This window comes from Dipteris shenzhenensis, chromosome 24, assembly GCF_047967505.1.
Source record: "Dipteris shenzhenensis isolate YYH24624 ecotype China chromosome 24, Dip_SZ_1.0, whole genome shotgun sequence".
In the NCBI taxonomy this organism is placed as follows: domain Eukaryota; kingdom Viridiplantae; phylum Streptophyta; class Polypodiopsida; order Gleicheniales; family Dipteridaceae; genus Dipteris; species Dipteris shenzhenensis.
This window is the reverse complement of record NC_141619.1, coordinates 8891698-8917464: the sequence shown is the minus strand read 5'-3', so window position 1 is coordinate 8917464 and position 25767 is coordinate 8891698. Positions and strand designations below refer to the sequence as shown.

The following is a 25767-nucleotide window of genomic DNA, read 5'->3' as shown; positions in this document are numbered from 1 at the left end:
TCCAGTGTAAATCTGCAAAAAGACTTCTCAAGTTATGATAGTAGAGGTGAGTGAGGAATGCCAGTGTTTGTGAGCTAAACAACTCCCAGCAGCCACTCCAACAAATAAGTATTAGCTTAATTGTACCATAGCTTCGCCCACTTGCTCGAACGTCTCCTAGTCCCAATCATGCTAAACCCATGCAAGCTTTGCCCATTTTCCCTGTTATAGCCATCCCTTCCTAGAGGTTCTTGCCTAGCTATATCTATGTCAAAACAAAGGTTGAAACCCAAGAAGGCTATCCATCAAAACCTGCCTAGTCTTGCAATCGTCATCTATTGATAGGCCCTTCCATTTTTTAGATACTCTTAGTAAATGCTGTATTTAGCTAAATGATGTTATGAGAGCCCAAACTTTAAAGCCCATGATACACTCCAAGGTACAGAGGATGTGTCTCACTTTGTCTATATGTATCATGTTAATGAAGATTTGCACATCTTCACCACGTATTTCAATCACAAAATGTGAGGCACCTCATGAATCTATATGGGTACAAGCTCTAGCTGATATGCTACTTTCCCAATCTTGCAAATGATCCTCTAGGGGCCATAATATTGGTGGGCTAGCTCAATCTTGATGTTGCCCTAGAAGGAGGGATATCCCTAAATTTGGTGGAGCCCTAAATGGAGAATTCCCTTGCTTTATTTTACACATGCCCTCTATGTTCATTTCCATACTTCTTTTTCTTGATCTAGGTTTCATGCATGTTCTTTTTGGTTTGAATGTTCCCCAAATCATCTCTTGTTTGTAGAATCTTCACAAGCCATGTGTATTATTGTGGAAGTCATTTGAGCTTTGCAACCATACTTCACTTAGACTATCCAATTGATAGGTGCTTGGTGGTAGTGTGACAAAATTCAGCAAGTTCAAACCGTAAAAGTCTCTCAAATAGTTCACCCATGCATTCTCACTCTAACTGTCTATCTTGTCTGATGCAATCAAATCCTGTGGTAGATGGAAATCTCCAGGATGGGATGGTCTTACAGTTGAGTTTTTTCTAGAATATTGGCCTCTTTTCAAGCATACATTGCTGCATATGGTGAACTCTACTTAGCAAAATCAGAAAATGCCAGATACCTTGAAGCGAGGTCTTATCAAACTCCTTCCAAAAAAGCAAATTTGTGAATCTTTGGCTGATTGAAGACCTATCACGCTTATGCCGTTCATTTACAAATTTACTACCAAAATGACTGTTGATCATTTGAAAGGCTATTTACATGATGGGTTGCATCCTGCCCAATATGGCAGTCCCCCCGCTGTGGGCTGCCATCCAAAAGAAATATGTAATATTTCGTGGGGAAAAAAGTTGAAATCTAGTAATAACCTCTTGGGACACGCTGCTCTACCAAATACCACTCCGTCGAAGGGGTCCAAGCAATTGTTGCATGTAGCTATAAGAAGAAGGGCACTTGTATAATCCTCTCTAAGTGCCCTACTCTAGATGACCAAAACCACTCATTAGGGTCCCACTGCACTCTTGTAGGGGATGGACGGCCTCCCACATCCAAGGCTGACACTGAAATCAATCCTACCCGACGTTGTTCGCCGCATAACAATTCAACCAATGCTCCATGGTAGAAATTGAAGGAGGATCTTTTCTTTGGTCCAAAAACCTGTATATGCCATGCCTTATCTATAATTGAGAGCACAATAACTGAAATTATAAATGTACACGTTGGGATTATGTAGGTAATGACTAAGTGCATGCCTTCGTGTGTGTACAAACGCGCATACATGCATGGGGTGGGGATGGAGTGGTCAAGGGTGAAGGGGTGGGGATTTAGGGTTTGCAATTTAAGAGGGATTGCTTGATGGCATGATTCAGCATCATTGGGGGGTATGGTCGAACATGTATGTTTTAGGGTCAATCCTTGATAAACGCAATTTAGTGCTAACAAGAGATTTGTTGGAAAATTTTTAAAATATTATGTTTTCAGCCAAATAAATAAAGGATCCCACTCTATGGCATTAATTATAGTGCCCAATTAATACTTGCAAAACAAGCTCATGGTAAGAGTACAATTGAGGTAGACTTATGCTATGCAGGTGGTTGTCCCAAACTCCATGTAGTATTCTCTCTCTCTCTCTCTCTCTCTCTCTCTCTCTCTCTCTCTCTTCACCATGATTGATGACTTTGATTAACTGATGATTGTGGAATTTGCTCTCCATACAATAAGATGAACATGCAATGAAAATTTGGATATCCATTGTTAAGAAAATGATTCATCATTATGACAATCATGATCCTAAACTTGTTTGTGAGGATAATCCTTCAAATTATATATAGACACACACACACATACATTGTCTGAAGGATCATCCTCACAAACAAGTTTAAGATCACGATCCTCATAACGACGAATTGTTTTCTTACCAATGGATGTCTGAATTTTCATTTTATTGCATGGAACGCAAATGCCATAATCATTAGTCAATCAAAGTCATGAATCATGATGAATGAAGAGATACATACACACACACACACACACACACACACATTTTTAGTGAAAACTTTTGATTGATTATATTACAAGAGTAGCGACCTCAAAACGAGGCAGTCGAAATCACATCAATTGAAAATCTGTGTATGCTAGATATACATCATGATCTATGTAGCTTGTCTGCAAGCAATCAAAGAGAGATTGCTGTAGAGAACGCTTAAAAAAGCAAAACAAGAAAAATATACGATCAGCAAAGACTGAACAGTTCCTGTCTGTCCGTAAAGTACAAAGTGCCCAATACCGAACCCAAACAAAGAAAAGATGAAACTCCGGTCCGGGTGGATGAAAACCAAGAGCCAAAAAGACTTCCCAAAAGGAACACTTGGAAATCTCACTCGCAAGCGCTGTCGAAGATCAATTAACTCACAGAAACATGGACACACACACACACACTTTTTTTTTGTGAAACCAGTAACTATATTATTAACATGAGATCAATGTACATGACATTAGACTCCAAAAGAGAGCCTAATGGAAGAACTCAAAATCAGTCAGAAAACACTTCAAGGCTAGTAGCATCCAAGTCCCTCGCTATGATTGGTCTCACACACACACACACAGAGTATTAAAGTCTTCGAATGTTAGGCTATGATTGGTCACACACACACACACACACACACACACAGAGTATTAAAGTCTTCGAAAGTCGAAAGGGTCTATGAGACTTCAAAAACCAGATAAATGGGTGGAGCCTCTAAGTGGACATCTACACCCAACACAAATATAACATATACATAAACACCAATACAAAGTATATGGTCCATGGAGAGGATGGAAGCTGTGTGCGGCATCACTATGGTGGTCCTCTGTATGTTGTCCAAGGAACCAAGTCCGCCTAGCAGCTGAGAATAGATAACAGGGTCTCGAAAGAGAGAGGCTCTGGTGGTGTATGACGCTTCCGACAGCATGAAACTCCTGATAGAGCACTAACCTAGGTCAATATGCATGGTCCATTGTGATCTCCTGACCATGGCTCTATGTTGGACAAGTGCCACTGTCATACCCGTCAATGGTTTAATGAACATCGACGGAAGACCCCCAAGCCTAATCGGTGCATCCATACGCTGACAATCCGTCGTATCTTTCACTCCAAGGCTCAACTACACTGCCTCCCTAAGCCTTGCTAGTTTGTGCTCTCCGACTAGAAAACTCAATAATACAATTTGAGTGGGGTTTGGCTTAGCACTCTGATCTCGTCTATGTGCATTAAGCAACTAGCGTACGGCCTCAAAAATAAAGTCACCAAACGTCTTTGATTAAGGTGAGACTTATAGCAATGGATTTATAGCAAAAGTCCTCCAATTTAGAAACCATGGCAAGGTACGTTGCAAAATGTTATTGAATTTAAGAACCAGAAAAGACTTCTTCAAGATAGTATATCGTAAATGATACTTTCTATCGTTACTCTTGCTATCATCTATGCAAAATTACCTCTCGTGGTATGAGAACTATCAAATTTGTAAATCCTAGGTTATATCAGGTGGGGATAGAAATACACAAACCTATCCCCCAACATCTCCTAGTTCCTTGCACATCATGGCAAAACTGCACCCATTAACCCTCTCTACTCCAATCATTCACACAAACCGGAGTGTGAAAACTAGCACATTTCACAGTTCTAGGTTGTAATAGGGGTCAAAATGGACTCCCATGGTATTCTCCTTGCCCAATTGTTTATTCCATCATGCATGGACCAATTACATATCAGCTCTACTAGATCTCATCCATCCACTCTAGAAAAAACATTTAAGCAAAATTGTTGCTTTCCATAGTGTAAAATTAGCAAGTTGGCCTTCGATGGTGTTTTGTCATTGCACAAACCTTTTCTCCACTTTTCTAGTTTTTTTCACATCCATGGTCCCAATTGGACCTCAGCAATCCATTATTCACCAATTATTTATGCACGGTGATTTGGCCTTTCATAAACCTTTTCCCCACAATTTCGTAATGTCTTGCACATTGATGATCCAATTGGACCATAACTGCCCACTACCACTTATGCAAATTTGCTTCCCATGGTGAAAATTTGGGAAATTTGACAATTCTAAGCGGGGTGAAAAGACTTTGAAATTTTCTCAAACCACTCCCCCCATCATTTCGTATTGTCTTGTGCATCCATGGCCGAAAGACCGCAATTGCCAACTCTACACTAATCCTTTAAATTTTTTTTGGGAGCCACTGTAATTGATTGTCCGCTGTTCAGTCAACATCATGTGTCGAGCACCTCATCCACAACAGTAAATTCTTTTAAGAGCTTTTTCAAAGCCTTGCTTACATGGCTATTCAACCAGAGACTCTCCTCAAAGCTTGACACATAACTCAGCTTCTCAAAACAAGGAATAACAAAATGACAATCTTCTGTTATAGAGATTTGGACCCCATCTCAATGGAGTTTACTAACTCTCGAAGTCAAGACAATCAAATGCAACTCATTCACAAAATAGGGTTTCTCAATACAATCTAGTCATCAATCATTGCCGTTAATACTAGTGTAAAGGAAAGGTACTCAAAGGACAAAGCATATAAACAATAAAACGGTGAGCCTCATACTTCATACTTTCATCTCATCATAATAGTTCCAATATATTTAACACTTGACCCATTTGAGATCAAGACATTTCGATTTACAATTGACCCAGCATAAAAAATACGATTTACAATAAAATAGAGCAATCTTCTCAACAAGCCCACACATTGAATAACAAGAGGGCCAGACCATTTTTTGCTGTCTCTAGCTGGAATCGCGAAGACATTTGAGGATAAATGCATATGTGAATGCGTCTTCTTCCAATTTGTCAAACCTGTAACCAATATGATGCAATCAGAAACATACAAAATATCCATGACAAAGTTACACTTCATACTTTCTCTTATTCATACACATATTTTAGCAAAGTTGAACCAACGACCCATCAAACTATGTAAAGAATAGTGGTTCTTTTAACCACCACCTCGGAGGAAGACACAAAGACACAAACGCAAACCATGGTTATTTTCTTCAGGGATTGTATGGGCATGGTGGTGTGGTAACACAACTTTCCTTTAATAGTACACTAAACATTGCAAAACTAGTCAATGCACTCTAGAAGCCTCTGTTGCAGGTTATCATTTTCATATTCAACTCACTTTCTTGTTAAATGTGCCCAAAAGAAGACTAATATATAGGCTCATATGGTTCTAACTGATCACAGCACACATGCATATGCGTGGATGTGTGTAAGCGTGCGTGTACATACACTCATTTACTTCTGATACATGTGCATACACATAAAAATATACATATATATAGATACATACATATACGTGTATGCTGAAAAGTACAATGCTCCTTACACACTGTATAGCAGCGCTAGATGGCCGAGGGAACTAAGTGAGATCAATCAACCGTGGACCCGTGGACCATAACGCTACCATAAGGTTCATAATACCCACCCTTTTGAGATCTTGGGCACACAGAAATGCATGCCCCCCCCCCCCCACACACACACACGTGTGCATGTGCGTGTGCATGTGTGAGGAGAGAGAGAGAGAGAGAGAGAGACTTACACAAATCCAGATGCATACACATGGATATGTGCATGTACATGTATACATATTTCGCAGAACTTTAGATATACATATGTATATACACATACATATATAATGATGCACCAGCAAGCTTCTATGCCATAATTATGAGTGCTCATTAAAAAAATATCAACACTGCCATAATGATAACTCATAGGGAAACTAAAAATATGGCATAAGTAGGGAAGTAAGAGATCTAAATATATTTGAAATATACACCATGCTTGTACTTAAACTGAGTATGCAGGCTTTGGACGCTGGAATTCTGACTGTCATTAGAGTTTAGCATCCTTGGTAGAGGTTTCTTCAATATTCAGTCAAGGCAGACGATTTCCTGGCTTCTTTTCTGAGGACTTAACAGGTTAAAGACATTTGAAAGGGCAGCTATTACCCCTTCAGGCATACCTACCCTCAGCTTTTGTTCTACTATTGACGAGGCGTGATATCAGTAATCTAACCCTCAGCTTTTGGTCTACCATGACAGGCGTAAATATTTTTCCAACAATGATACACGAAAATATTGGCTAATTAGCACGAAGAGAATCGAGATGTCTCTTACAAAAGCAGACGACACCTCTGACGTGGTTGAACATGGGGTGTTTCAATCAAAGGTTTAAGCAGAACCTTTATTTCTCTTTAAAAAACATGCCATTTTCCTTCCCCAGCGATCAGTTATTATGCTATATCACTCTCACTCCAGACGCTTGTATAGATGTAGATGCTCCGATAGTTACAGCAAGGATCAGAAGGATTAAAGCCCGAGATGCTTGACTAAAAAATTTCCATAATCTATTACTTTATGTATATCCCATGAGAAAGTAACTTAAGGAACCACACATCACATCTGATGGAAAACTCAATAAATATGTCTGGCAAATAATCCTGTGTTCCATGCAACGAACGAGCATATTGAAGTGCAATTTCACTTTAGAAGGAAAGGCATTTCATCATATGAGGTAGATCTTATATTTTGCACTAGATTCTGCAGGTAGTAGTTGATATCTTCATCAAGCCATTAGGTGTAGGAGTTAGATGGTCCAGGGTTATGCTGGGGCTGCAAGAAAAAAATTGAGCATTAAGGAAGACTGTTAGAATAAATGCTCACTTTTGATGTACTTTCTGGTTTCAATGTTGGATCAACACTGGTCATTTTATAGGCTTAAATTAAGCTCCAGCTAGGGGCAACTTATGGGCAGGATAGGGGAAGTTGTTCAAAACAAGTCATGAAAAAAGACAAACCTACCATGTGGCATTACCACATCAAGGGTTGTGCAAAGCCGAACTTTGTACTACATAGGTCCAGTTTTGTGTAATCTTGCAAGTTCTTTTCACAAACTTTGTACATGCTGTCCCTCTTCGAATTGTGAGAGAAAGTTAATAAAAGCCGGCTTTGTTCTGCTCCCAACAATGTTCTCCTGAGATGTCTCAGATACTACGAGATCCAAGGCCAATACCGTTGCCTCCTTTGCCCACGGGTTTCTAGGCATGAGTCATACTGTTCCCTGTTTGCCCAAGGCAGGAGTAACTATCTGGTTCAAAACTGTGTTTCCCTCTTTGTATCTGAGATACCAAACAGACAAATTCAGGATTTCTTTTCAAGTGAGCCCACACATTGGACACCACAGGAAGCAAGAGGTGGAACCCATTCTCGAAAGACACCAGACTCATTCATAGGAGGCTAGAGACCTGCTCCTTGATCTCTCATGCCCTTCAAGGCACCCTCATAGTAACATCAAAGCACCAAGCTATTTCACAATGCTCATGGGTCCATCCTACCTCGCAAAGCAGACGGCGCCAAACATAAAACTACAACATCCTCGACAATACCTGCTAGGACCCAATTGGGCCCACAGAAAGCTATGTTCACTTATGGCTGATATTTGATAGGATTCCTTCAGAGCCCGACCCACATCCAATTTAATCCCCCATGATGCATTGCTAGATGGACAAAGTGGATCAGTGGGACGAGATGACGTGGAGCTGCAGAGCTAAAGAGGCAAAGGCCACGCACAACATAGAGGGTGACCAAAATGCATACGATGGAGGTTCAACCCACATCAGCTCTCCTCAAGGGACTGTCCGAGCCAAGGCGTCACTCTTGATATGGCCTATCGGATACAAAGATCACGGAGACCGCCGCGCCCGTCACAAGCAAGAGGCGTCTCGACAGACATAAGATACCAGATATCTTCGCTACTCACCAAAGAGACAGCATGGCACCTGGATATATGTTATGAGCACTAATTTTTGAGTTTTTGAGCTTAGAGCACTCTGCAAGGGCCTTAGTGAGCCCTTTGCTTCAGCCCATAGTGGCTTGTATGAGTTACCGATTTTATTGTACCTTGTCTCATAGGCCCGCAAGGCCTCCCAAAGACCATAATCTCTCTCTCTCTCTCTCTCCCAAAGTCCCAGCCATTGACTGGTCAGCAAGCCCAACTGATGACAAGAATGATGATGAAGAAGATTCTTCCCCAGTTTATTTATCACCCAGGAATGGACACGCTGTCATCACCTTCAACTCGAAGACACTCAGGAAGAGGATTCTACGACAATCCTATAAGCTGAAGGGGACAAAGATATGGATTGCTGAGGAGCTTACAAGAACCCAACTGAAGGACAAAGCTACCGAGCTTGCTAAGGTTCGGACAGCCAGGGAAGCGGGAAAATGGGCAGTCTATCGTGACGGTCTTGCAGTGATTAGAGAATTTAAGACAAAACCTAAAGAGCCTCAGTCTTAAACTGATGTAATGGCCACCCCATAGCCTAGTACCTAGTTTTATGTTCTATGTTTTTAGGTTCTATGTGTTTTTGTTTTTTGGAGGAACCTAATGATACTCCCAGGGAGGTTGCCTATGGCCTTCTCTGTACTGATGTATAAGCAGGTCTCTTTTGTCCCATAGACCTTTTAGGTCTCCAGTGGACATTAATAAACTTTCTTTCTTTCTTTCTTTCTCTCTTTGTGTTGTGATCGTGATGTTCTGTGTGTTGTGTGTTCGATTCTTGGATCAACTTTGGATGAGTCATTATTGGCTCCTTGGAATTGTTTCCGCGAAGTAAAAAAACCCTCCTCTCCTCTCCCCCACACACATTATGTGTGTATTTCTATATGTAGATATGTATATATGCATGTACACATATGCACAAATATGACAATTTTACCTGATTAAAGTTTCCTGGTCTTTGAACATTTGTGACCTTTGAAAATTAGATACGAAAAAAAAAAATCCAAAAAATCGCATTTCCGTCAATTATGATCAAATACCGCATTACACTTATGCAATCAAACGAATAAATCAGATTTCCAATGCCATTCTAGCAAGTGCGACTCAATCGAATGGCACCTCTCAAACCCTGGTAAACTAGCTGACATTGCTGGCATTGTAACTCATCTCAAGCACTAGTTGGCAAACACCAGAACCATCAAACATACCTTCCAGATTTTGAGAAGTGTCCAGCTCCGAGTTCACATTTGAAAAGCAGTAGATTATTGTCTGTTTTCCTCTCCCGCAGTTTTGCAACATATTTTGCAGGCTCCCAGTAAGCCACTCTAGGATCTGCATCCAAATTCTATGAATGCATTAGAACCAAACCACAAAAGTCCTAACTTGACAGGATGAATCAAAATATCATTCAAGTCACGATCTCAAAGGCATAAAGTTTCAAGTGACAGTCAGCACAATGATGCATGTTGCAGAACTCACCATTCAGACCTGCTGTTACAAGAATATGTGGGTATGTCTTTGTCTCAACCTGAAAATAGGAAACCCGAATGCTTTTTGCATAAGAACCAAATGCTGACAGTGGTTAGAACTGTACCTCTAGAAATCAAAAACATGTTTTTACTCAAAAAATGACATTGTAAGATTATTTATAAGAAACTTGAGCCATATGGGATTAAATTTAGTTGTATAGAAGTTATGAAAGATAAAAAGGGGTTGCATCTAATCCCCAAAGTTTAAAGTGGTACCACCATGCCCGTAACGATTTGATTATCATAGTAAAAACTGTTGGACCATGCTGTTCGTGATCTATATCAGCAAGAATACTCTAAATTTCCTTCACATTAAAATAGAAGTTCAAGCATGACACAAAATCATATCTCCCTCTCATAGATTTGCATTGGTTGCCTAAAGGTACAACCAGCAGCATCCATTAGGGTAGCTAAGGTCCACGAGGCTATATTTGTTATAAACAGGAGCATTAGTCATTTGAAACAACAATGAAGCTCAACATGCCCTTACTCTTGTCTCAGCATGAGTTATGAGTTCAGCCAGAAGCACACAGTACAGTAAAGGATAGGCATGCTGAAGTGGCAACGTCTTCATGCCTACTGTTAGGACAAGATGCCTACTGTCAGGACAAGATGCCTACTGTCAGGACAAGCAAAAAAAGTCTCTTGTTTGCTTCAAAAAAGTTCTCTCTTGTTTGCTTCGTTGGTGAGTGTCACAAGGGCATGACTTTTGGGCTTACAAATGAGCAGGACCCTGAGGAATCAAGGGGGGGAGCCTTGGGCTCTTAGGTGTGCAAAGGCCCCCTAGGATATAATGAGCCTTGGGGGTGAATTCAGTGCTTGGGCTTTTGGAGTGGTCCAAAGAGGGGGCATGGGACATAGTGAACTGCCACGTGGCCAAAAATGCTAAATCCAACGAACTTAGTGCATGGGGATGGAAGAGGCTGGAAGGCGGCCGGCTGGCGGTGGTCAAGCAGAGACGGGTCGCGGGAGCACGGGCATGGAGTAGAGAGGGACACACGGGCATCGCGCGGCCTGTGTGATTGCAGAAGAGTGAGTCCCTGCCTGAGAAGCCTCGTGGCGGAAGAGTGAGTCCCTGCTTGAGAAGCTTGTGCGATGGCGGAAGAGTGAGTCCCTGCCTGAGAAGTCTCGTGACGGCAAACTGCTACGCGGAGCGGGAGAGGAAAGGACTGCTACGCGCACATAGTGCTCACGGGCTTGTTCGTATGGCGAGCTCTGGTACGGGCTGCTGGCCTTCGCACAATGGATCTGACGGGCGTTTTCCGCTCCTGAGTATGGGCTGGTTGCAAGGCTTCAGCCTTGGTGACTACGTGGGTCTATAGTTAGCCACAAGGCCTAGCCCTTGTATGGCGAATTGGCTCGGGGAGCCCAGCTGGTCTTTGACGGCGTAGGACCACCTCAAGAGGCTGCTGCTCATATACTCCAAGCTCCTAGTTGTGAAAGAGCATTAAAGAGCTGGCTGTGTGCAAAACCATGCTGGTTGCACATTGCGTCGCGGTGGCTGATCGTTACTTTTGGAAGGGGAAGCTCTGCTGGTTATGAGATGTTTTGAAGAACGGCTGGGCGCATAGAGCACCGCTCTGTCTAGTTGCGAGATGCTTTGGAAGAGCTGGTTGGATGCTTTGTCACCCGGAAGGTCTTCCAGATGATGCTATTCTCCTTGTTCAAGCTTACTTGGTTGCTCGTTGTGTAAATGCGCTTTCTCGTGTAGGCCCGTGAGCATTGGGCTGGTAATTGAACAGACTTGCTTGGCAGGGTGATCACAATGAATGCTTGCAGAGGTTGTGTGTACTTCTGAGCAGAGCTCAGTTATGCTTTCACCCATTGTTTGGGTATCCCAGTGGATCGGTGAACACTTGAGACTGTCGAGGGAGCGCGTGGCCTTGCTTGGGCTGTAAGTAATAGCTCCCATGTTAATGAGTATGGATGCTTATGAGCACATAGGTGTGAAAAGCAGAGCCCCGCAGGGCTAATGTATTGTGGTATTGATGGAGCTCTGTATGCAAGTGAGTTGGTACTCACTGTGTAATCTCCTAGTGGCCAAGGCTTTGGGGCCAGTCTGTGTCTTTGTACTTTGAGCAAGAGTGCTCTAGCTCCCCCTATCTGTCTGTGGAGTGTTTGCTGAGTATTCTTTTGTGAAGGCTTTTGTTTGGTTAGTTAGCCTTGAGGCTGGTTTCAGTTAGACAAGCAGGTATGTACGATAGGGCCATCTAGGGATTAAGATGCAGCTGGTCATACTTTGAGAAGATCGAGCTGATTGGTAGAGGCGGAGGGATCAAGAAAAAACATTCAGTCCCTCAATAGCTAGCATAGTTTATGACAGCACCCAAGAGCTAGATGCTACCATTCAGAATTGTGGGCAGTCCAGACTTTTCACTGGTAAACGCGCCAATCTTCACACACCTTTCACATTGTAAGGCCGAGTCTGGTTGCCACCAGTATGCTGAAGTGGTCAAATGGTTTGGGGATTTGGGCTCCAGATGGCTGATATGCCACTTTTTCAGTACAATCTGTATAGACTATGCGATCAGGGGAAGTGCTACCGTTTCCACAGGAAAGCTTAGGATTCCACGATACATTTCATCCACTATCCTCACCAAGAAGCCCCGAGCAGCTAAAAAACGTGTGAATCCTAAAACGCTCAATCTCGTGACCCTAAAGTGGACCTAGAAGCAGAGATATCAAGTCTGGCAGCCCTGGAAGGCTTTTGGCAGGTGCGACTCAGCAAATCCTCCCCCCCTAGAAGCAAAACGAGTTGCCTCCATACAGCTTGGAGAGGGGTGATTTTGGTAGGTGCATAACCTGGAAGGCTCCTGAGAAGATTGTGATTCAATCCTAGTGCTTTGGGAAGGCGTGGATAGTAGGCATGTAGCAAAAACGAGATGCTCTGGTGAAGCTGGCTGCCATGGAGAAGTTGGACATCCGACCGCTTGGCCCCCACTCCACCTGATCTTGGAATAGCTGCTTTTTCTTGCCCCACAAGTCACCTGTGCCACATGTGGCCTCCAAGCCCAATTTAGCCAAAGGCATTTTTACCCTCTCTAACCTTCAGATCCTTGCCTTGGCCCATGAAATTAATTGTCTGAAGTGTCCTTTTAACAATTTTAATCAACTGGAGGCTAGGGCAATCATGCCTCCACATTTAAAACTCAGCAGTAAGGACAGCCCCAGATCAGATGATGATAAGGCTGAAATGGCCAAAGTTCCGTATGCATCTGCAGTTGGTTCTTTGATGTATGCCATGGTTGCCACTCGTCCGGATATTGCTTTTGCGGTGGGAGTCATCAGCAGGTATATGGCAAATCCAAGCAAGCGGCACTGGGAAGCAGTGAAAGGTGTCTTGAGGTATCTCAAGGGTACCAAAGACTTGTGCATATGCTATGGTAGGCACGATGCATTGGTGCATGGTTTTACAGATTCAGACTATGCAGGAAATGCAGATAACCGGAAATCTACTACCGGTTATATTTTCACATTTGCAGGAGGTGCTATATCATGGGTGTCTCGGTTGCAGAAAAGCGTTGCACTGTCAACTACTGAAGCTGAATATGTTGCAGCCACTGAGGCTTGCAAGGAAGCAATATGGCTTACTCGGCTGATGGGAGATTTGGGCATTACAGGAGATATGCCAGTTTTGCATTGTGATAGTCAGAGTGCTATCATGTTGGCAAAGAATCCGGTCTTTCATCAGAAGACCAAGCACATAGAAGTGAAATATCATTTCATCAGGGAGGTACTGGAAGACAAGTGACTTGAGCTTGTGAAAGTGCATACTGATGATAATCCTGCAGATTTGCTCACTAAGAGCTTGCCTACAGAGCGGTTTGCACATTGCCGCCACATCATGGGATTAGGATGAGACCATTCTTATTTTATGGTCTTGTATACAGTAACTGTATATTGCTGTAATTTTTATTCTTTTCTCCTCTTTAGGCACATTGGCCTTTAGGTGGGAGGTTGTTGGGGTAAAGGCACATTGCCACCCCTTTATTAAAGATATGACACCTATGACTGTCTTAAGACAGTCATAGGGGAGAAAAACCTAATCCTAATAAAACCTATGAGTTTGTGGTGTGGCTCATAACTTCACACCCGCATGTTTGAAGTCTTCTCTCTCTCTCACCTTCCCTCTGTTGCTCTTCTCCCTCTGTCCTTCCCCTTCACAACGAACGAAAATGGCTAAGTTCAGTGAGGTCCTGACAAGTGAGTTTGGCCTGAGCAATAGTTTCCCTCAGAGTCTTCATGTAAGACTTGCCATAACCTCTAATCACAACTTGCATTTTGGAAACAAAAGAATCCCAGGCATCATCAATATGAATATGGCTGCGAGAAGACAGAGAATGAGATGCTTCAGTAACCACGGCCTTGAAAGCAGCATGTTGCAAATAGCTATTGTTCACGATCAGATGTCACCTTTGTGGCAATCTATCATCTGGCATAGCATGAAAGGATAACCGCAACCATAGAGATGCATGATCTGAATGCACAAAGGCACAGTCAATCCACATTTTGCATGTAAAATCCCCATTTTGTTGCGGAGCTATACTATACCATCGATCCAGACGTGCCTGATAAGAAGAAAGGGCATTATGTTGGAAGGTGTATCCAAGTGACAAAGGCTGCAATTCCTTCCAAAGATCAACCAGATCCAGATGCATCAGTAATTAAGACCCATGCATGCCTTTCAGGGGTTAACATATGAGTATGTCTGGAGGTATTGTCACCCTGTTGTGGAGCATTATTGAAATCCCTACATATAAAGGCATGATATCTCCATGGATATTGTTGCATGGCATCCAAAATTGCAGTTCTTTCTCTAGAGGATTGAGGTGCATAAACAGAAGCAAATTCAAACACCTCTCCTCGAATAATACATTGAAGAACAAGCCATCTGCCTTGTTGTCATTTAAAGCAATAACTGGTTGAAGCTCATGTTTGATTAGAAGGACCACCCCTGAGAAAGAGTGCTCCCCAGCATAGAAAATATCATAGCCACAGTAGTGTCCTGTCTTTCCTGCATAGACATGTTGGTTGTGTTCTTGTAATGCCACTATGTCAGGCTGAAATCTATTAATGTACAGCCACACAGTTTTCCATTTCCTACTGTCACACATCCCCTGGACATCGAGTGTAAAACATATGATATGAGCAGATATTTATAGTAATATAACAACTATGTACAACAGCAAACTTCATGATGTCAGCCCTGCATTTCTATCTCAGGGTCAAGGCCTCTCCCCTGAGAAGAAGTATCCACCTGAGGAGTAGACAACAAAGCAGCAACCTCTTCTTCAAGGAAGAGTGTTCTGCTAGCTGTCACTGCAGCCCATGTGATCCCAATTCCAGTATTGACCTCTGGGGTGTTTCCACTAGAAGACGCACCATTCCAAGTGCGAGGGGGTGGAAGTCTTCGAGCAGAAATAACTTTTCTTGGACTTTGCCATCCATCAGTTGGAGGTTTCAGGGTTGAATAGCAGGAGGTGAATGTGAAGAAGCATTCCCATTTGAAACCACTGGAGCTTTGCCTTTATCCTGAATTCCAGAAAACCGTCTATTACCTTTGTTTTTATTTGCAATGGAGGTGGGAACATCTTTAGTAGGCATTTGAACCTGCAAAGTAGCATTTTATGTTGATTAATTGGACACTGTGAAGCCATGTGTCCAAATTTTTTGCAGTCAAAACAAGCCCCTGCAAATAATCCCCATTTCAGTTTATAAAAAGCACTTCCCATGTCCACATTATTCACCGTGACCGAATAAGAGTCTAGTGTGGGATTATCAGTATCCCAGAGAATGCAAAATCGATTCGAGTTGCCATTAGGCCGTGGTGGGCAGACCACTTTGCCTAAAGATGCTGCAATTTTAGGCAAGAGTGAGGCCATGCATTGTGGGAAGTCTACAACTTCAACCTAGACCGGACATCTGTGTCGGATTAAAGCCTGAAAATCCCTTGTGGGAGACCATGGCAATACATGCACCATTTGCTACCCAAAAAAGAGGGGCGAATGTTCCAAAAGCATTTGTCTGTGTATCTCATCCACCATAATAACCTCAAAAAAACCCTTGGCTGCATAGTGTACTTTGCGAACAAACAAGCCAGCCAGTGTGCGAGTCAACTAGTTGCCTATCTCTGCAACAGGTAGCATCCGGCCTGGAAAAAATAAAATGACTGCATTTTTAGCATATTCTCGACTGGATCCACAATTTCATCTACTTCAACCATGAGGCCAACTGATGGAACCGAGTCTTTCCACTCTTTCCTTGTGTCCGCAAATCCTTCATGCATGACATCATAGACCATTTGGGCCTCAAGAGTATCATGTACCGGGTCATGCTGACCCTCAGTCTGCTTTTGCTTCTTGCAGTGAACCGAACGCTCCTTTTGAAAAGTTTTTTAAGAGGAATATTCAGCCATAGCTTTGTAAAAAGTGGAACTTAGAAAGGAGATACCTGTAAAGTGATAGTGGAGGAAAAAAACTAGTCCCAAAAAAAGCCCACAGGAAGCCCACAAAGAAGAGAAAAAGAGTATATTTGTAAGGAGAAAGAAGGGAAAGAGGGATGCAGAGGTCGAGAGAAGATAAAAAACAGTTTTGTAGAGAAAAAAGAGAGAAAAAACCAGTAAAAAAACCCAGATGAACTATAATTCAGAGGAAAAGGGAAGATTTTGGTGATGGGAAAGGTGCACCAAACCCAAAGACTCAAGAGGAGAGAAACGGGAGCAAAGGCCTTCAAAATCAGTGCGTAGATGTAGTCCACAAGCAAAACCCTGTGTGGAAACGATCGAGGAACCGGAGATGAACTGGGAGCAGCAAACTGCAGCAGGCGGAACTGTCCGTACAGGCCGTACACCTGTACGGAATCTGTACGGAACTCTGACAGGCTGTACGACAGGTGATAACTGCTCCAAAACACCGGTTTTTGGGCGTTGATGCAGCCCAACAGGGAGCTGAGGCTCACGGGCTGGTTGTGGGAGGCTCTATGCTCACACACACACTTTTTTTTTTCTTTTTGTGGAATCATCCTAGAAAGGGAGAGCTATAATACATCTCTCTCTCTCACACACCCTTTTTTTTTTTTTTGGTGAAATCATTGATTGATTATATTATATGAGTAGTAACCTCAAAGAAAGGTTCTACAATTACATCAACTGAAAATTTCAGTATATGCCAAAAAGACCTCATGATCTATGCAGCAGGTCTGCAAGCAATCAAAGAAAGATTGCTACAGAGAACGCCTAAAAAAGCCAAACAGAGAGAAAGTAGGATCACCAAAGACTTTACAATTCCTATATGTCCATAAAGTCCATAGTGCCTAGTAGCGAACCCAAACGAAGAAAAGATGAAACTCCGGTCTGGATGGATGAAACCCAAATAGCCAGAAGAACTTCCCAAACGGAACAGATGGGAATCTCACTCGCAAGTGCTGTCGAAGCAGATCAAAAAACTCACGAGAGCACGAACAATGCCAAAACAAGTGAGGCACAGTCTCTGAAGAAGTAGAACATCTATGGCAAAGTGCAGCAGCAATGTGTCGATGAACTAATAGCCGTCCAGATGGAAACACTCCCAAAAGAACTCGCCAAAAGAAAACCTGTTGCCGAAGCAGTACTTTATAGGCCCAAAGTTGCTGTAATCTTTTCCTCCACCACTTGGCTGGGCGATGCATTCGCCAAACAGAATCACCTCTCTCTGAAACCCAAGGTTGAGGCAAAAGGATTTTATACAATGCAGGTACAGTAATCTGAGATAGCCTCAAAGGACGAGAAGAGGACCTTGGAAAAGTCAAAGTCCAATCTTCCAGTCGGTCCTGGAGTTTCAAAGGAGAAATCAGAACAAAGGACGAAAGCATAGAAGTAATTTGTCACCACAAAGGACGATAATGAGAGCCCAATCCATATGTAGTGGCTGCTAGAGAAAAGGGGCAAATTATCAATTGGCTATATCAAGATAGTAAAGTTGCCTGCATACTTTCAGGGGATATTTCTACAACATGGACTCTTGGTTGTTTTGTTCGGCAAGGGCTGTCCCCTCAGTGCTTTACTATTTGCCATAGCCACTCATCCAATGCTTCAATATATGGACCACCTTTTGGACACTAGCATGTTGCATGGATTGGAAAATTCCTGGCAGCCGTAGCATGATCGCTCAAGCATATGCTGATGATTCTTTCTTTACCCCGAAAAATACTCAGAGCAATCTCTCCTTGATTATGCAGGCCCTTTTTCATGTGAATTTTCAGAAATCCAAGCTATTGCCGTTGCATGCTAAAGACTGGCATAGTCTTTTGTGGCCTGGGGAAATTGTTCCACCTTCTCAATTGATTCGACATCTTGGCTATCCTCTAGGTTGGGGGCTCACTCATTCTCAACAAACTCATTGGATGCTCACAAAGCTGAGGAAAAAACTTGAATATTAGAAGCTTGCAACTTGGCCATTACATGTTCGTTTGCGAATAACGCAATCCATTTTGATAGCATACATACAATTCTATCTACCCCTCATCATGTTTACTAAGGCAGATCTGGTTTCCTTTATATCTGCTATCATGGAGATTTTCTAGCGTTCAAAAAAAGGCAAGAAAAGTCTCAAATTACTCTCCATGCATCGTCTCTGTTCTCCAAAGATGCACGGGGGTTTGATTATACTCAATATTCAAATGCATATAATTGCTCACAGGGGGAAAATGATGTTGCAGTTTATGCAAGGGGATCAGCCTTGGGCTTTCATGATACGCTCTCTTTTGTTGCATATTGATACTTCTGCTTTTAAGCATTGGCAGCCTACACAGTGGGATTTTCTATTTGGCTCTATTCAAGGCAAGATCAGAGGCTGCCCTTTTGTCTCTCGTTTGCTTCTTGATTGGAAGCATATTTTATCCCACTTGGAATGAAATGGCAGGGATTCTTTGTTGGGAAATTCCTTGAGGGCTGAGAATATTTATTGGTCCAAAGTATTCCACCCTCCTTTGGCTATACAAGAACCCAGGCATTGTTGTTTTATATCTTTCAAAGGTATTGCTTCTAAGGCGGATGTACTTCAAGATGATGGCACTCTTTTATCTTTTTATGCCGCTGCTAGCAAGTATGGTTTGGGAGCTCATTATCGTCCTTTATGGCACAAAATTTCAGAAATGTTTCAATTTTTCTTGCCGGTACCTCGTTTGAAACTTCAGGATAGGCTTGAGGATTGGACTCTCCATTCTTCCTCTTCTTCAACCCGTCCTTTGAAGCTGTCACATATCACAGTGCCTTGTCTGTATAAAGTGTTGTTACCTCTGTCTTGGGTTTCTGACAGAGCCAATTCTGTTTGGCATATGGATCGCCCATCAAAGTGGTGGAGAAAGCGGCTGCGTCTCCTTTGGCATTATAAAGTCCCTCTTCGGCAACAGCTTTTCCTCAGGCGAGTCGTACTTGGCATTTTTTCATCTGGGCAGTTCTTGCGCAGACATATTGCCCCGGCTGTTTGCCACAGATGTCTACATCCTGCTGAATCTGTGCCTCACATTTTCTAGCACTGTACACATACTTTTGATTTCCTCGCTCTCATTCGTCAGGGGCTTCGGGCAAGATTTCCTACTGTTACCTTTAGCAGGTTCTTCTGGTTATTTGGTTTTCATCCCGCTAGACAAGGTTTTGATTTATTTTTTGTTTAGGTGCGCTACTAGGCACTTTGGACTCTATGGATGGACAGAAATCATAGAGTCTTTGGTGATCCTACTTTTCCATCTTTCGTTTTTTTCAAACGATCTCTACGGCAATCACTTCATGATTGCTTTCAAACTCATTTGATTGATCTTCTCACAAAAAAAGTATGTGTGTGTGTGTGTGTGTGTGTGTGTGTGTGTGTGTGTGTGTGTGTGTGGAGAGAGGTGAGTGTGAGTGTGTGTGTGTGTGTGTGGATACTCTCCATTTTGGAGACTTCCCATCTTGTAAATTTATGAGAATATAAATACAATGCACTGGATTTTACCCAAAAAAAAAAAAAAAAGAGTGTGTGTGTGTGTGTGTGTTTATGATAAGACCTTCATGGGTATGTGTTACAGCCATGCTAGCTACAGCATGGCAATGCTGGAATTTCAACCTGTGCAGCTTCGCGGGGAGGCCCTCTCATGTAGCATTAGTACAAGGACTTTGCAATCGTCTCTCTTAAGTTACTAGGAAGTTGGAGCCATACATACATACGTGTGTGTTTGTGTGTGTGTGTGTGTGTGTAGGTACTGTGGACTCTATGGATGGACAGAAATCATAGAGTCTTTGGTGATCCTACTTTCCCATCTTTGGTTTTTTTCAAATGATCTCTGCGGCAATTGTTCTATGATTGCTTTCAGACTCATTTGATTAATCATGATGTATATACAACTTACACTGAGATTTTCAGTTGAGTAGTAGTTACTCCGCTTTTAAAGTAACTATGAATGTAATTATTTTACAGCAATAAAATATTTCTTCTCACAAAAAAAGTGTGTGTGTGTGTGTGTGTGTGTGGAGAGAGGTGGTGTGTCTGTAAGAGTGTGTGTGTGTGTGTGTGTGTGTGTGGTGAGCATAATTTGGCATACTTGGGCCGGCAGATTCACAAGTCATATGAATCTTTTAGAGCCTCATTGCGGCAATCCTTATATGATGCCTGCCATGAGGGTGATCTACATGCTTCTTGCATAGAGCTTTTCTTTCTATGCTTCTGATCTTTGGGATACTCTCCATTTTGGAGACTTCCCATCTTGTAAATTTATGAGAATATAAATACAATGCACTGAATTTTACCAAAAAAAGTGTGTGTGTGTGGAGAGAGGTGGTGTGTGTGTGTGTGTGTGTGTGGAGAGAGAGTAGCACAATCACGTTAGCGGTGCAGTTCAGCAACGAAGAGTTTAAAAGGAGGAGACTCAGTTGAGCACTTTCCATTGAGAGAGAGTTTAAAAAAAGAAGATTGAAAATTTCTAATCACGCAAAAGAAGAGGAAGCCGTATACCCTGATGCCTGTATCAAAGCCAAGCTTCAATCCTGAGATGGGTTATGGGCCCACCACGCTTCCGTTGCGCCACTCTGATTTGATGTTAAAATAGCTCAGTCGCTAAAATATATTGTTTTCGAAAACATCCTTTTTCTCGACACCGTTCCAAGAAGGAAGCTCGTTGTATGATCGCCTTTTAATTGCATAAGAAAGCGCACTCTGAGGCACTTAGAGACCCAAAGAGAAGGACCGACACAAAAAGCGCTCGAAAATTCTTAGGTACCCCCTTTTTGGGTTCCATGCTTTTCTAAAGAAATGGCTGAATATTCTTATGAAAAAACTTTTCAAAAGGATCGATCAATTCAATGCAAAAAACAAAAGCAGGTTGAAGGTCAGCATGACCCAGTGCATGATTCTGTTGAAGCACAACTGGTTTATGATGTCATGCATAAAGGATTTGCAGACACAAGGAAAGAGTGGAAAGACTCTGTTCCCTCAATTGGTCTCATGTTTCAAGTGGATGAAGTTGTGGATCCAGTTAGAGAATATGCCAAAAATGCAGTTATTTTATTTTTCCCCAGGTCGGATGCAACCTGCTGCAGAGGTAGGCATGGTAGATGAGATTCACAGGCAAAAGCTTTTGGAACATTCGCCCCCCTTTTTTGGGCAGCAAATGGTGCACGTTTTGCCATGGTCTCCCACAAGGGATTTTCAGGTTTTGATCCGACACCGCTGTCCGGTCTGGGTTGAAGTTGTAGACTTCCCGCAGTGTATGGCTTCACTCTTGCCTCAAATTGCAGCGACTTTAGGCAAAGTGGTTTGCTCACCACAGCCTAATGGCAACTCAAATCGATTTTGTATTCTCCAGGATACTGATAATCCAGCACGAGAGTCTTATTCAGTCACGGTGAACAATGTTGACATGGGACGTGCTTTTTATAAATTGAAATGGGGCTTATTTGCAGGGGCTTGCTTTGCCTGTAAAAAATTTGGGCACATGGCTTCGCAGTGTCCAATGAGTCAGCATAAAATGCCCCCTGCTACTTTACCCGTTCAGCTGCCCATTAAGGATGCTCCTCCCTCTATTGGGAATAATAAGAAAGGTAATAGACCGCTTTTTCTGAATCAGGATAAAGGCAAAGCTCCAGTGGTTTCAAATGGGATTGTTTCTTCCCCTTCGCTTCCTGCTATTCAACCCTCAGCAAAAGGACCAAAACCTCCAACTGATGGATGGCAAAGTCCAAGAAAAGTTATTTTTGTTCGACGACCTCCACCCCCTCGCACTTGGAATGGTGCATCTTCTAGTGCAAACTCTCCAGAGGTCAATTCACGAATTGGGATCACTTGGCCTACAGTAACAGCTAGCAGAACCCTCTTCCTTGAAGAAGAGGTTGCTGCTTTGCTGTCTACTCCTCATGCGGATGTTTCTTCTTAGGGAAGAGGCCCTGACCCTGAGGTAGAAATGCAAGGTTGACATCCTAAAGGTTGCTGCTGTACATAGCTGTTTCTCTCCTATAAATATCTGTAAATATGACTGCTCATATCAAATGCTTTACACTTAATGTTCAGGGGATGTGTGACAGTAGGAAATGCAAATCTGTGTGGCTGTATATCAATAGATTTCAGCCTGATATAGTGGCATTACAAGAACACAATCAACATGTCTATGCAGGAAAGATAGGTCATTACTGTGGCTATGATATCCTCTATGCTGGGGAGCACTCTTTCTCAGGTGTAGTCTTTCTGATTAAGCATGAGCTTCAGCCAGTTATTGCTTTAAATGACAATCAAGGCAGATGGATTATTCTTCAATACGTCATTCAAGGCGAGGTGTTTGAATTTGCTTCTGTTTATGCACCTCAATCTTCTCGGAATAGATCTGTAATTTGGGATGCCATGCAGCAATATCCATGGAGATATCATGCCTTTATCTGTGGGGATTTTAATAATGCTCCGCAACAAGGTGACAATACATCAGGGCATACTCATATGTTAACCCCTGAAAGGCATGCATGGCCTCAATTACGGATGCACCTTGATTTGGTTGATCTTTGGAAGGAATTGCAGCCTTTGTCACCAGGATACACTTTCCAACATAATGCCCTTTCCTCCTATCAGACACGTCTGGATCACTGGTATAGTGTAGCTCCACAACAAAATGATGATTTTACATGTAAAATGTGGATTGACTATGCCTTTGTGCATTCAGATCATGCACCTTTATGGTTGAGGCTATCTTTTTATGATATGCCAGATGATAGACTGCCTCAAAGGCGACATCTGATTGTGAACAATAGCTATTTGCAGCATGTTGCTTTCAAGGCCATGGTTACTCAAGCATCTCACTCTCTGTCTTCTCAAAGCCACTTTGATATTGATAATGCATAGGATTCTTTTGTTTCTAAAATGCAAGTTGTAATTCGAGGATATGGCAAGTCTTACATGAAGACTCTGAGGGAAACTGTTGCTCAGGCCAAATTGACTTGTCAAGACCTCACTGAACTCAATCATCTTCGGCCGTTGTCCATGCATGAGCAAATAACACTATGCCAAGCTAAACATTGTCTTCAAATCAATGATCAAAGGAAACTGGCTAAATGGGAGACTAGAGCAAGACAAAGAGCTTTTACAGATAAAGGTTGCTCTTCCAAACAATTTTTTAAAAGCTTGCATCAGAAGAGATTAAAAACAAACATTTGATGGAGAGTGTGAGGGAGAGATAGAGTAGGGAGTAGAGAGACACACTCACAGTAGTCACACACCAGTAGGTGGGGATAAAAGATTGAGTGGTACCTCCCCAAGTACACACAAGTATATATATATGGATAAGACTAGGGTCACTAAGTACCTAAGTACAATGTGTACTTAGTGTACTTAGTAGTACTAGATTAATACTGTTACAAGGGTGGCCAGTGCCTTTACCCCAACAACCTCCCACTTAAAGGCAGTGTGCCCATAAGAGAGAGTAAAAGAAAAAAACAGCAATATACATCATTATGTACAGGACCAGTTGGTCTGCTTATCCAATACCCATAAGCCGTCTGCATTGTGCAAACCGCTCAGCAGCCAATCCTTTTGTCAACAGATCTGCTGGATTGTCATCAGTGTGAACTTTCACAAGCTGAAGTTGCTTGTTCTCAAGCACTTCCCTGATAAAATGATACTTCACGTCGATGTGCTTCGTCTTTGCATGAAAAACAGGATTTCGTGCCAACTGTATGGCACTCTGACTGTCACAATGCAACAATGGAGTATCACTAGAGTAGCCCAAATCTGCCACTAGCCGAGATAGCCATATAGCTTCCTTGCACGCCTCAGTGGCTGCAATATATTCAGCTTCTGTAGTAGACAAAGCAACGCATTGCTGCATTCTAGATACCCACGACACTGCACCTCCAGTGAAAGTGAAAACATAGCCGGTAGTAGACTTCCGGGTATCAGGGTGACCGGCATAATCAGAGTCTGTATAACCCTGCACTTTTGCATCTTGACTGCCGAAACATATACACAAGTGCTGTGTACCCTTTAGGTATCTCATGACACCTTTCACTGCATTCCAATGCTTCTTGCCAGGTTTAGCCATGTATCTGCTAACCACTCCCACTGCAAACGCAATATCGGGCCTGGTTGCAACCATAGCATACATGAGACTGCCACAAGCTGATGCATACGGAATCTTTGACATCTCAGCTCTCTCAGCATCTGTCTAAGGGCTGTCCAAAGCGCTGATTTTCACATAAGGAGGTAATGGAGTACCAATACTCTTCCCCCCCTCCATGTGAAATCTCTGCAAGACCTTGCCAATGTATTCCTTCTGAGACAAGTATAGCAACCGCTTTTCCCTATCCCGAAGTATGCGCATACCCAATATATGGTTGGCATCACCAAGATCCTTCATATCAAAGGTCTGGTGCAATCTCTTTTTCAAGGCATTCATTTCCTTATGAGATTTTCCAGCAATTAACATGTCATCCACATACAAAATGAGGATAAGTAAACTGCCATCTGAAGCTTTCTTGGTATATAAGCAGTGATCAATGTCACTTCTCCTGTAACCCTGGGTTCGCATGAATGTATCAAACTTATGATACCATTCCCTGGGTGCCTGCTTTAGACCATAAAGACTTTTCTTCAGTCTGCATACAAGCTTCTCTTTGCCCTTCACTGTAAAACCCTCTGGCTGCTGCATAAAAATCTCCTCATGTAAATCACCATGAAGAAATGCTGTTTTGACATCCATTTGGATCAAATCCATATCTGCATGTGCAACCAATGCTAATACAGTTCTGAGTGTTGTCATCTTGACAACGGGAGAGAATATCTCCTCAAAGTCAACACCATATTCCTGCTTGAACCCTTTGGCAACCAGTCTGGCTTTATGCCTTGGCTTTTCACCAGGTGTGACTTTAAGTCTATAAACCCATTTGCATGGCAGTACCTTCTTACCAGGAGGCAAGGGTACCAATTCCCAAGTGCCATTCTTGTGAAGACTGTCCATTTCAGACTTCATAGCAAGATCCCATTGAACCTTGTCTACCCTCTGCCTAGCCTCTTTGTAGCATGAAGGCTCTCCACAATCAGTGAGCATCAAATAATCAATGCCTGGAACAAATCTTTCTGGCTGCCGCGTCTGTCTGGTTGACCTTCTAACCCAAAGACCATCATCTTGAGCTGGCTGTCCAGCCTGTTCATCACCCAGATAAGGTGGCTGTTCCATGATTCCTGGCTGCATTTGCATGTCAGGAAGATTACCTAACTGTGCCTCATCCATTGGGATGTTTTCTGCCATAACTGGCTGTCCATTAGGATCTGCTGCAGCATCATTTAATGGCTGATTATGCTGCTGTTGTGGCTGATTTACAGCCTGTCTATGTTGCCCATGATGCCTGTCATCATCAATAGTTACTTTTAAAGGTTCCTGCTGTACAACAGGTTCCTTGAACATGATGGTTTCATCAAACAC

General features: G+C 42.6%; 1 protein-coding gene across 1 annotated transcript in view; it reads right to left on the bottom strand.

Moving 5' to 3' along the window:
• Nucleotides 1-4706: 4706 nt before the first annotated feature.
• The window catches only part of LOC147886173 (Prolyl oligopeptidase family protein), a 119743-nt gene continuing 98682 nt past the window's right edge, over nt 4707-25767 (bottom strand). Inside the window, exons 9-11 of the mRNA XM_087395652.1 lie at nt 9809-9857; nt 9538-9661; nt 4707-5341 (exon numbers count right to left, since the gene is read on the bottom strand). Of these exons, the coding sequence (XP_087251778.1) occupies nt 5272-5341; nt 9538-9661; nt 9809-9857 (243 nt within the window). The 3' untranslated portion in view covers nt 4707-5271. The remainder of the gene's footprint in view (nt 5342-9537; nt 9662-9808; nt 9858-25767) is intronic.